The 13,083-nt window shown below is 39.3% G+C and overlaps 2 protein-coding genes across 4 annotated transcripts in view; one reads left to right on the forward strand and one right to left on the reverse strand.

The window, feature by feature from the left end:
- The window catches only part of gabrb4 (gamma-aminobutyric acid type A receptor subunit beta4), a 354,886-nt gene that overhangs the window by 302,462 nt on the left and 39,341 nt on the right, over positions 1-13,083 (reverse strand). The gene's annotated exons all lie outside the window — the stretch shown is intronic.
- The window catches only part of gabra3 (gamma-aminobutyric acid type A receptor subunit alpha3), a 167,335-nt gene that overhangs the window by 124,318 nt on the left and 29,934 nt on the right, over positions 1-13,083 (forward strand). For all 3 annotated transcript variants that reach the window (XM_074672399.1, XM_074672401.1, XM_074672400.1), the window contains 3 exons: positions 471-691; positions 6,753-6,835; positions 9,438-9,581. In XM_074672399.1, the coding sequence (XP_074528500.1) occupies positions 471-691; positions 6,753-6,835; positions 9,438-9,581 (448 nt within the window). The remainder of the gene's footprint in view (positions 1-470; positions 692-6,752; positions 6,836-9,437; positions 9,582-13,083) is intronic.

Consider the following 13,083-nt stretch of genomic DNA (forward strand, 5'->3'; position numbering starts at 1 on the left):
GTGATAGGACCCAACTTGTTCCATCACGGAGTATCACTTTAATACCTGGGCTTTGGTATGAGGTGATATCTATACTAATTAATTTAGCCTTCTCCTTTAAGGTAGGGTCTGTAATCATTTCTGTTACTTGTTGGTAAATACAACATTCAAAATGGGCTCCTCCTCCTTGGATCAGTGCCAGCGGCAGCACACACCCACTGCTTCTGACTGAAGCTGCGTGAACACACTTGCTCAGCAACCACCTGTAGCATCATGTTTCCACGTGAGAGAGACTCGAGACCAACAGGTGTTGATGACTTAGTACATTCACATGGTTGTTATCAACACACAACTGAGTTGACCTGATCTATGCTATGGATCAGCCCTTTGTCCCCTTTATACAACCTAACTTTCTAAATGTGTATTGGACCAGTTCCTACCACCAAAAAATATATAATGAAATCTCTTCATTTCCTTTGCTATCCTTTCAGGAATACACCATCGACGTCTTCTTCCGTCAGAGCTGGAGAGACGAGAGGTTGAAGTTCGATGGGCCTATGCAGGTTTTACCCCTCAACAACCTCCTGGCCAGTAAAATCTGGACTCCTGATACGTTTTTCCACAACGGGAAGAAGTCAGTGGCACACAACATGACGACCCCCAACAAACTTCTACGACTAGTTGACAACGGCACGCTGCTCTACACCATGAGGTGAGACACTGTTAAAATGACAACAGAGTGGTGCTAACATCTCTGAGGAACTTAATCTCTGTAAAGTTAAGCTGGATACTAAAGCTAGCATACAAGCAGGTGTAATGCAAGATATATTCACAATCTTTGATAAGCATGTTCTCTTGCAACATTTGTTCATAGTTTAACACAAAAACAGCTGTGATGACAAGACTCAAAGATAGCTTTAATGAAATATCCTCTGAATGCAGGTGGTTGAAATAAAACAGCATGAGAAAGCAAAGTTTCATATATTAAGACAGGAACTGCCTGCCCCCCCCTCACAAACACACCCCACAGTCTTGCCAGACAACAGAAACTGATTGGTTTGTTGTCTTCAACTGCATCTAATTTTGGGATTATAGTCATGAAACGTGCCTCAACCACTGGATTCTGATTTAAACCAAAATGCCTAATCCATCTTTAAACATAAAACCTTCAAAGTAAACTAACTTAGATGACTCATCATTACACTCAACATTTTTAGTAGTGAGGATAAATAAGTCATTCATCATTTCCACCTTTCTGAGAGTTGCATTACGCTTGCCTGAAATGATCATCCCTCATCGTAATGGCCAAACTGAAACGCTCACTCGATGCTTGTGTTTAATGACAGGTTTCTGGTTTATCCAAGAGCTCACAGTTTATCTTGGCAGGGAGATGAATGTATGCACTGAAATTAAATGGAAATTTAACCAAAGTTAGGCGACTCATTTTACTTTGGAAAAACATATCAGGCTTAGACTTTTAAAAAATATTCTCAGGTTTTAAAGTAAAGATGTGAGCGGACTTTGGAGCAAATAACCTGGATTATTTGCTGTCATTTACAATTTTAATGTCAGTTTACTGACAACACATTCACAGAATTCACTTACTGATGAATTACTGGATCACAGATTTCTACTTTGGATATACTTTCCCTGAAATACATCATAAAAAGAAGACTCAGCTACCATGACAGTCAGTGAAGGTTATTACCTGCAGAGCTTGAGTTTTAATAAGTGACTGGTTTCTACCATCTTAGTGATCACTGAATCTGTCAATCCTCACACACACACATCTTTGCATCAGAGCTTTCTGCGACTTTAAAAGAATCATATTCCACTCATCCACAAGGTCGGTATTGATTTCCAATGCTAAAGATGAAATAATCAAAGAATTTTATCATCGTCTCACATGAGTACTTTGAATGAGGGTGCAGCTCTGCCAAGGCCGAGACAGACGTCTGAACTCTGATGGAGTAAGTGGAAAGTGGAGAGTGGAAAGTAAAAGACACAAATTATGTTTCTGAGACAAGTATGATTATTATTAGTCAGACAGAAGTTAAAAGCCTTTTTTCCATTTCAAGGTTGATTTTTAAGCAACCTACCCAAAACAAACACAAGGTACTCGGAGCTAGTGACCCATCAAATGGCTCTGAATGGTACTTACACCTCCAACACACAGGCCTCTCATTTATGTTGGCTTCAGCTGATACTGCCCACCCTACCTTAGGCCCTGACTGTAGGACTACATGAGCTGTGAGAACCAACACCACAAGGTAAACAAGTGGGATCCTTCCTTCACTGGTGTTTTGTTAAGTTAGGCCCCCTCTGGAGATTTAACAGTTTGCTCACGCAGCCACCCCACACCATGTTAGCTCTCACCACCATTCACACTGACATAGAGAGAAAAGAGGGAAACAAACAGAGAGGATGTTAGAAGAGGATGTTGGAAGGAAGGCAAGGCAGGCAGAGCCAGGGCTTTGCTGAAGACCATAGACTGTAGAATTAATGGACATAGTCTCTCTGACGTTACCCATCTGTTTCTGAATTGGCTTTTTGAAGCAGATCAGCTATTGCAGCCATATTGAAAGTGAAAGGGGGCTTCGAGCTACAGTGTGCTCATCAGCCTCGTGACCTGAGCTTCGCTTCTGATTGGGAAAGCTTGTGATCTTAATATCATCTGAACTACTGAGTTAGAAAAAAAAAATGCCTCCCACAGTCTGTGCATATAGCGAAATTAGCGATCCGGAGACGTTTTTTGAACCAGGCTGTAAACAGGTTTGTTTCTGAAAACTTCTTTTTTTGTTTTGTTTTTCGTTTTGTTTTTGGCTTGGTGTATGTGACTTCTGGTACTTCCGGAGCCAGCCTCAAGCAAACACTCAAGAAACAGCAGATTTTAGCACTTCCGCATTGTCTCATATTCTTAGACCAGAGATTGCTGCTTGCTAGAGACTCACTCTTCCAGCTGCATGCTCTACCTTTCCTGCTTCACAGTTTTCATAAGTAAAGGAGAGGAAGAGAAAATGAGAGAGACCAGTTTTTGCATGACTGCTTTGAACAGATTCCTCCAAGCATTTTTTTAACATGCATATCAGTCTTCACATTTCTCGTTTGAAGCTTCCTGTTTCTTGATCTAATCAGAAAATTTCCTCATTTATGACTGTCTTGTGATGCACACACAAGAGGGTTTTCCAGACTCTCTACTTTTTCTTTGGCATTGAAATCTACAATTTCATTCAAATTCATGCAATACAATAAAATACATCCTCAAAAACTCTGAGAGGAAAATCTGAATTGTATCTCAGGAATTATTCGCAAAAATGTTTGAAGTGCTGAAAGCAAACTTTGCTCCCTGAAAGAGCAGCGGTAGATTAACTGAAGCAGGTCTGGATTTAAGATTTTCCCATGTTGTTTGGGGCAATAGGTAGCTCACAATAAGAAAAGACTGATAACTTAATTTTCCCAGAGAAAACCTTAAAGGCATTAAGCTTTAGAATACCAATCCATCCTTTTTTACTTCCACTTAACAAGTGCTTAAATCTCTTTAATCAGCACGTCTGCAGCTTGTGAATTGACAGACGCGGTGAAGGGCCTCGCTCTGCAGGATTGCATCATTATTTTGAAATGAGGCAGCTCGTATTGTCTGCCGGTGCTGCTGCAGTCTTGTTTTTGTATGAGAGCATTTATCATTCACTCTCAGCTCACCTTAATTTACTTCAAATTCTCTTGGCTTACCAAAAGCAATTTTGTTTTCGCCGATAGGGAGAGTTAATTTATGAAAAGTAAGAAAATGTACCCTTCAAGCACAGTGGTTTATATTTTGGGTTTGAACCTTTTGCGAGAACTTATATTTATTCTCAAATCCCCAAACTGGTCTTAGTAGTTGATGAAGCAACAAAAACAAACAACTGTGCCGCCACAGTCGGGATATGAAGTTCAAAGTGATGAAAAAGTTTTCAATAAAATCATACTCCGCTAAACAAATGATGCACGGCTCAGCGCTCACTACCGCTCAGCTACAGAGGGTGAAATGCTGCCTTCAGGAACAGACCTCTTAAATATCCACAGACTGAACATCCCTCAGAGCGTAGAAACTAAAGAAATACAGTCAGTGGTGTATCATCCAATCAACATCCTCTTTCTACAGAGTTTGTCAACTTGTAAAGCTGCAGCATGAAACTTTGTACTGTAGTGAACTCAGAGTGTCCTTGAAGATATTGGAAAATAACTACATAGTGGTTGGTCAAACACTGAATGGTAGGATGCATTTTGTGAAGAAAAAAAAACAACAATGACCAAATAATGAGCAGAGGAAATGACGAGTCTCTCCTGAGTGTTTTGTCATTTTATGGATGAGCTCTCTTTACAGCTCTTTCATTCAACTTTATGATAGTTCTGAAGCAGAGAATGGACAAATGGTTTTGGACACAATCAGCATCCAGCCGGGCTATCAGCAGAGCTGTAAGAACAGCACTGCCAGTCGCAAGAGCATTTCAGTCCAGGCTGTAATGTCAACAAATATTGAATCTACAGCCTGGACTGAGATGCTCTCTTAACTTTGAATTGATTTTTAAAGTTTCTCAGAAGACAAACCATATCTGGTTAAGCTGCAACAAGAATTCAACAGATTTCAGTGTAGTGCTTTGACTTGCGATAGTTTAAATTCTGTTACTTTTCATGAGGCATCATCACCAGTTATTAATTCTTGTACCCTGGTTTGATGCAACATGGGTTAAACTTAATGTGCATTCAGCCTCAGCTCTATTATGTATTTCAGTAAGTGTTGTTGTATGGTGAGCAGGTGGTTATATGAGTTATAATACAGACGGGGTGATGGGGGTTGATATGACAGGTGTGATCAGGTTCTCTCTCAGAATCAAGTATTTCACAGAAAAGATGTTAATGCTAATGTCAACAATGCCATAAGTGACATCTGTACACCAACTTCTTAAACTATAAAGACGGCCGTGACAAAGTAAATATTAGCATTTTAGCAAATCCCATTTAAGCATTGTTGAGTACTGGATGGAAGTAACTGAATATTTTAGTGATGAGGTATTTTTATCCATTGTTTTGCCAATTAATCACATTATCTAATAAGAAATATTGCATACTCAGCTTCTTTAAAAATGTATAGTATTTTTGCCATTACTGCTATAACAGCACAAATGTCCTTGTTAAAGTAAAAATACAGATTTATCTTAACTTATCTTCTTACAAGGTCTAAACTCTGAGATCATTAGACTGGCTGAAGCACATTCACAGAGGAGGCTTTTATATCAATATTAAACACTAGAATAGAACATCTGTACAACACTTAAACTGATGTGTGTTGAAGTAGGCAGCAAAGACAATGGGTCAATTCTTGTTGTACGATACTAAAATTAATTGAGGTATCAATAACATGATTTAATTCAATGCTTTTTAAGAATTAATTGAATCACTTTCTGCATTTTTTCAGCCGTCCTCCAGTACATAAATAAGTCAGTGTTGCCCCACAAACCACTAGCATAGCGCTGGACTCTTCATCTTGTTTACTTCACATAAAAGTTTGTCATCACACGCGCAGCTTGCTTGTCTTGGTAATGAAGTTATCTGTAATCTTTTATCTAATTTATGTTTCCTTTATGTCAGAGTGTCTGAACAACTTAGCAAAGAGATGAATTTGGTCAATTAGTAGCCAGTTTAAGTGCTATATGATATGCAGCGGTGCATTGCTCACTTTTGATTTATGGTGGATTGCATTAATTTGTGTAGTTACTGAGCCACTTATCAGTAATGAGGCAGCAGCAAAGAGGGTGTAAAAACAAGGATCACAGGATTGTTGCAAGCTGCAACACAAGCAGCTAATTAGAAACAATAAGTTTGTCTGTGGAAGTGGTTCGTTACGTTTGGGGGTTTTTATACTGGGGCTGCAAAAAAACTTCATAAGCGGGGCTTTCTGCTACATGAAACAGTGTTTATGATGCTGGTACCAACCAAGATGATCATTAAAGTACTTTTATCCCTCGGTGCACTTGTGCCCTCATCTCATAAGTTTAGTTCATACATCAAAAATCTGTACAAAGGCGTACAGTACTTTCAAGTTTAAGGGTTTAAAAACACAGATAACATCTACTCAGATCTTTTGTTTTCCTGTGGCTCAGATAACTCACTTTGGATTCAATGCAATGGCTGTAAATGTTGTAATGAAGTTACACTAACCCAGTTTGCGATCTATTTATGAGGGCTCAGTCCACTGTAAGATGGTTTTATGAGTTTCTGTTTTGTTTGAACTCAGCAATTTAATCCACTGGATGATTAAACATGCATGAACAAGTTAATAAGCATCGTCTCTCCGTTTACTCATGGAGTACATTTCCTGGCTCGGCCATCTGACCAAATGAAATCAACTCTGATCCTCTTCATAATTTTTATTTGTCAGTCAGCTGGACCCTCACTGTTAGCACTGCTGGCTGAGGAGAGCACAGAGTTTCTCTCACACTGTGGCTTTGTGACTGTAGATCTTTGATATTAAACTGTGACATACCATAGCAATAAAGGTCTTTATAATAGGCCTCAGTATCTGATATTAAACCGTGACATATCATAGCAATAAAGGTCTGTTTAATAGGTCTCAGTGTATAAAAAAACATTGATGTCACGTCTGACCATTACTGTAGTCTATAAAACTGCTCTGTGTTGTTTTCTGCTGACACGTATCATGATGTGTTTGTGTTAGCCGCCTCAGCCATCCTGCAGTCTGACCGCTGGACCTTTTTCTCTCTCTGCCCCTTCAGGCTGACCATTCACGCCGAGTGCCCCATGCACCTGGAGGATTTCCCGATGGACGCACACGCCTGTCCTTTGAAATTTGGAAGTTGTAAGTCAGTCCAGATGGTCACAACAAAAACAGAGTTCAATACCAGACCACAAACACAGGGACTGTTTTTTTGCAGATTTTGAGCACCTTTCATGCCTTGGGAAAACCTCAGAGAATTCAATCTGCACTCACTACAATAAATATGGCACTATTGGATAACTGTCAGAAGGAGTGTTTCTCTCAGTTACATACAAGAGTACTCCACTGCTGGCATCCTAAGAGAGAGTTCCCTTGACCTATTTCAGGAGTAAGCAGCTACACTAGCAGATCTGTGAGGCTCAACTTCAGTACATAGGATCTATGAGCTGCATGTTAACATTGACATGCTAACATGTCATCAAATAATGATGATAGCCTGCTGATTTTGAGCAGCTGGTCTCAACAGTTTCCTGTTTCTGTCAGTGGAGTAGTGGAGAAGGAGTTTTCAGCTCTTTGAAAGCCGAGCTGATTTTTCCCTCTATGCTCACACTCATAAACACTTTGAACAGCACTGATCCACACCCGGGTTGAGCCAAACTGCACAAACAAGGTTCAACACAACAAAGAAAAGGGCTGTACTGTATTTGATGCTAAACAAAATCATTTCCTCTTAGTGTTAAAGTATCACAACACCTGTGAAGGTTTCCTCCTGAAAGCGGTCAGGGAAAAATCTTTCCAGGAAAAGTTACTGATACTCCTTTAGTGAAGTAACAAGATGTAAAATCTTCCAAGAAATCCAAAAACAATCATTTTATCTATTTCTAAAAGGGCTGTGAGGAGTTAGAAAGTGGTCTTGAAAAATATGTCTGACCGTAATCTTCACTTGAAAATGAGATTATCAACATCAATATTGCTGGTTACAGCTAATTTTAAATTGCTAAATCTTAGCTTCCAGTTTGGGTTGACCAGGACCCGACAACATCACACTGGCCGAGGAAGTTTAGCAGAAAGAAGAGATAAACACAGAGATCTGTGTTTTTCTCTGCTGAAAACCATTTCTGTGATTAATTTTGTAGTGATGGTGGACACAGGAGCCTAACTGTCAGACAGAAAAAGGACAGAAGAGCAGAAGAAAGATAAACAGGAGAGTGATACAGCTGGAACTAAAGGCCCGGGGTGTACCACTCTATAACACAGAGGTTAAACTGTTTGTGATAATGTTCATTCCAACCCACAGTCAGCAGTTATTCTGCAGTGGTCTGTTCAAACCTGAGAGTCTATCAATAAAATGAAGAGTGAGGTTACGTTAGCTCTGATTGGTAGATGACTGGTACTTTGACTAGCTAACCAGGATCCACTAATGTTACACATTACAGACTTGTCCTAGAGCACCGAAGTGCCAGCTGCACTACATATTAACAGCTACTCAACTCCTTACAAACTGACAGTGTTTGCTAGTTGTCACGTTAGCCTACAGATACGTTGGAGCACCAGGCTGCTTACAGAGCAGCATTGGAGCCAATGCTGCCGGCTGCTACGTTTGCTTGATGTCACGTTTCAAACCGTAGCGCAACGTAACTGTACTGATAAATACCTTACCTCGGCACGTCATATCCAGTGAAAAGTTGTCTTAAACAAAGAAAAGTTGTTTCGATCCAATCTCCATTGTGCAAAGACTCCAGGCCAGAAGGTGGCGAGGGAGTGCAATTAAAACAGATCTCCTCATAGCATCTTTACAGGCATGACAACCAACAGTACCAGCAGAAGTACTGAAGGGGGTTGGGACTCACACAGTCTGCAGTTATGTGTATTATCTCAATCTGATATGTGGCAGCTACTGTGTGGGCCTGTTCCTTTAAAATGAGCAGAGTATTATTGTGGTGCTTCACACCTAAGGTGTGCCTGCTACAGGTGCAGGCTATCAACCTTGAATCACACAAGGAATCACTCAGGTGTAAACTGCTGCAGCTATGATGTCCAAACAAAACAAGTCCAAACATGATGAGAGCAGCTAAATGTTCAGGACTGACCTGTAAGCATGCTTCAAAGAGAGATGGATTTCTCACACAGAAGTGATGTGGCAAAAAAAAAAGAAAAAAAAATCAAATCCAAGCTGACTTCAGACAATTAAAATGCTACAGGTATTGTTTTTTAAATATTATTGCGACATGACTCACTAATAAACCTTTCTGACTTAAAAAATATAGTAGTGTAGAAAGTATATATGCAAATGCCGTGTTAAATCTGTTTTTGATCAGGCAGAGGCAGATTTTTGATACTGGAAGACCAAAAATTGAGAAAGAGCAACACACAGTGGAAGGGACTAAAAATAAACAGCACCACGTCTTAATTGACATCAGTACGTTGGCAAAAAAAAGTCAAGAAAAATACTGAGATTGTTCACCACGCTTCCACCATGTACCAAAAGATGTCAGACGATTTTTGAAAAAGTTCTTCAAATACTGATTTCAGCCTGGTAGATACTTGACTGATATTCTGACTCAACACGCCTCCTCTCTCTTATCAGTAAGACAGCACACTGCCCTGTACGGTTCTTTGTTTGTGGAGGCCAACAGGTCACTTTGCTATAGCACTTTGTGGATGGACGAAGGAAAAGAATATCTTTAAAAGCCTCTCTCACTGTTCATTCTTAATCGTGTTTTCTATCATCTCTTCCTTCCAGACGCTTACACCAACAACGAGGTGATCTACCTGTGGACCCAGGGGGATGAGAGGTCTGTAGCTGTGGCAGAGGACGGCTCCAGGCTGAACCAGTACGACTTACTGGGACATGTAATTGGAAAAGAGACCATCAGTTCCAGCACAGGTACAGTACCTGCCGTACTCCAGCTTGGAGGCTGTATAAAATACTTAAAATCAGGTTTGGAGTGTTGAGTTAAGGTGTTACACCTGCAGTGTGAACACGATGCTCATCCAGGCGACACTTCACTGCAGTTTGACAGATCATGCAGACACTAAAATTGTTTTCTGATAGAGGATCGAGCCGACGGTGAAACAGCAGAAGATTATTGTGGGATTAAACTCCTACCTGTGAAACACAAACTCTCGTTTGTTTTTCTGCATAAATGTGCTGTAAATTAAATTTTCTCCTTTCCTGTCATCATATTTACTGCCTTACTTGCTTGTTTCTTAAACACAGTCTGCACTTTTCTTGGGTTTCTGTCATTTTGGATTCAGCGTTCAGGCATTATTAGGATCCGTGGAGAAAATGATGACGTCTCTCTTTTCTGGAAACCATTCAGCATATTTACAAAGATAATATTCAGAGGTGGGCCAGAGGTGAAAGTCTTATTTTCCATCTGGTTTTGGGCTATAACCCAGAGCCAACTTTAATAAGCACAGAATTAAAGGAAAATGTGCCAGCTCCCGCTGTTGATTACATATTCATTTGATGTGAAACTCTAATCATCAAAACTGCTGCAGAAACCTTTTATCTGTCACACACAATCACATCAGTCTCTCTTTCTTCCTCCTGGAAGCCCATGGTAGCGCTTCAACATAAAGGGATGAAACAACAAGGTGAGAGCTGGAAACAATGAGCAGTTTACAGCAGTTATCTGAGATTATAGAATACAGTTCAACCACCCCAATAAAAAAAATATTTTCAATGTTTTAAAGCTGTTATCATGTAACAGAAATTAAAACCAAACACATTATTTTGATAGAGATCTATCAGGCTAATAAAATGATAATCAAGCTCAAGCGCTAGATAAAAGAAGAAGTTTGGAATTGTGAAGATCAGATTACTGCAGAGCTAAAGATAAAAGTTTGCTTCAATAGGTCAGTTCATAATAACTCAAAGAGTGAATATTTTCTAACTCAGCCTCACTGACATTAAACTTTAGGGATTTAATCCCCTTGATGAAGCTGATTACTGCTTTTTACATCAGAACAACTAGAAAGTTAGCACACAAAGGCAAAGGTTGTGTCATACCTGGGCTGTGGTGATTAAGTGAGGATAGCCCTGTCACGATAACAAATTTTGCTAGACGATAATTTTCCAAAAAATTATTGCCAATAAACGATATTATTGTTAATATTATTTTGATTTTTTTTTCCATTTTTCATTGATGTAAATATGATAGATGGGATAATAAAGTGAGTACACCATATCAAAAGCAAGAAACTTTAATTTCTTAAGAGTATTTAACTGTAATTAAAAGGTCAGGATCTTTTAAATAAATACATTAAACAAAAAAATATAATAAATTTAACAAACAAGAAAGAAAAAAAATACAATGAAAATGAAATGGACTCTCTATTTAAAAAGAATACATGTCAATGAAAAAAATTAATACTAATCAAAAACAATAAAACATAGACCCTCTCTTTAAAGAAAAAAACAACGAGTTTATACAGTTCCTGAATTGTTTGTAACATGTACTTTATCCCAGTCAATCTGTACTGTCCGTCAAACATTTTAAACATTTCTGGCTTTCAACCGTATTGAAGGGCTGCATTTCTTTGGCAATGTAGCTGTCTTTGAGCGCCCACCATTTGGCGCTTTTATTTCTATTTACTTTGCAGACCAAAAGCCTCAGTAAGAGCGGATTGTCAAAGAACAAGGCTCCGCTGCATCTCCCCTTTTTCTTCTTCGTCGCCACTATTTTCAAACAAATGCGACATATCAGCTCGTTGGTGTTCATGAGCTCACAATTTGTTCATTCTGATAAAAAAAAAACATATTCCCACACTGGGACTGTGGCAGGCGGCTTAAGAACCGCATCTTTTGTGCCATCACTTATATTAGCGTGTGTTTCCTCCTTACCCCTCAGGACGCTCGCTTCAGCTCTCTCCGTGTGTACACGCGAGCAGCCCCGTCTTCACCCCAAAGATCGCATTTTTGACAGATGTTCACTCCGCTATAAATCTTCTAAATTCACAATAGAACCTATGCATCCCGATGTTAGGAAAGATAGACGTAGTGAGCCATCTTCTCACTTTGGTCCGAAGAGAGGAGGAAAACAAACATGCATGCACGTTTATCGAGGCTGGCAAACTTACAGAGGACGTTTTTATTTATTGTTCGGTTAATCGATTTATTGATTATCGTGACAGGCCTAAGTGAGGATGTAGGACCTTTGATCTAGGGGCAGGATTTCAGCAAGCACAGTCTGTTTTCTCTTTGTAGTCCATACAGATTTGGTCAGTCATGTAACAGCAGGCTTTAGTGTCTGCGGGAAAACAGCCTGAGCGGAGAGCAAAAGCAGGCAGGAGAGATATCACGACGCACACATTCTGGCTTCTGTTTATCAGGAAAAACACTTTTACACTCCCTTTAAACATATATCTTCATGTCAGTGAATCTCACTAAGTGTTTGAGACCAAACCTTAACCTGCTGTGCTGAAAAAAGCAAGTAAGTAGTAAAATTTCACAATTTGAACAGGGCAGACATGATGACCTCCATTCCAATCCATCTTCATAAAGTTAATTTCTACCTGAAAAAGTTTGCACGTGTGTCTTTCAATGTCTTTATTATGATTTTACTGTTTCAGGAAACTCACCCAAGAATTTTCCATGAAATTACAAAAATTTTGGTTTATTTTCTGGCTCACAGTTAAAATGAGTCTGCGTGCATTATTCTTGAAACAGACAAAGAAACACTACTCTAGGGGATGTAATAGGTGAAAAAAAATAGTTGTCATCAAAATCTTTGGTGCAAGCACAGAAAAGGCAGTGTCAATTTGAAGTTGAAAAACTTTACCCGCGTCAAAACAACAAGAAAGTTAGCATCGCAATGCATCACACAGTGTGGTCAGACTATAACAAAGATTGGCCAGGGGTGGTGAGACTTATGGGCTGCAGTGATCTCTATTTTTCAAGTGCTAAATTGAAATAAAAAGTCTGTGATCTGACAAACTGGGACCAAACTAAACCACTGCTAAAACTCAGACGTTCGAAGTATGAGTTCTACTGACCGGTCGTGTATCAGCAGGCTCTGGTGCAGAACAACTGTCTGCAGAACACAAAGCAGGATGCAGGGAGCTGTGTTGATATCTTGGCTCCCAGTGTTGGTAATTTCTCAATACTTAATTTATTTCAGATATCTTAAAAATCAAAGTATAAAATCCAAGTTTTAACTTAACCATCTATCATTCTGTGTCAAAAGTTATTCCATTTCTTGATTAGTATTTAATAGGGTTGGATACCTTTCACATTTGAAACGATACGGTACTGATGCCCGGCACCTGGCAATCGGTACCGGTACTCAAGGGTACCAATTTTCTGTACTTTTTTGTGTCTATGTGGTAAAAAATGTCAATTTGTTTAATAATAAAATATATAATTTTTTTTACAACTTAACAAA

Source organism: Halichoeres trimaculatus, unplaced genomic scaffold, assembly GCF_033239565.1.
Source record: "Halichoeres trimaculatus isolate MK-OKI-2021-1 unplaced genomic scaffold, fHalTri1.1 fHalTri1_scaffold_6, whole genome shotgun sequence".
Lineage (NCBI taxonomy): Eukaryota > Metazoa > Chordata > Actinopteri > Labriformes > Labridae > Halichoeres > Halichoeres trimaculatus.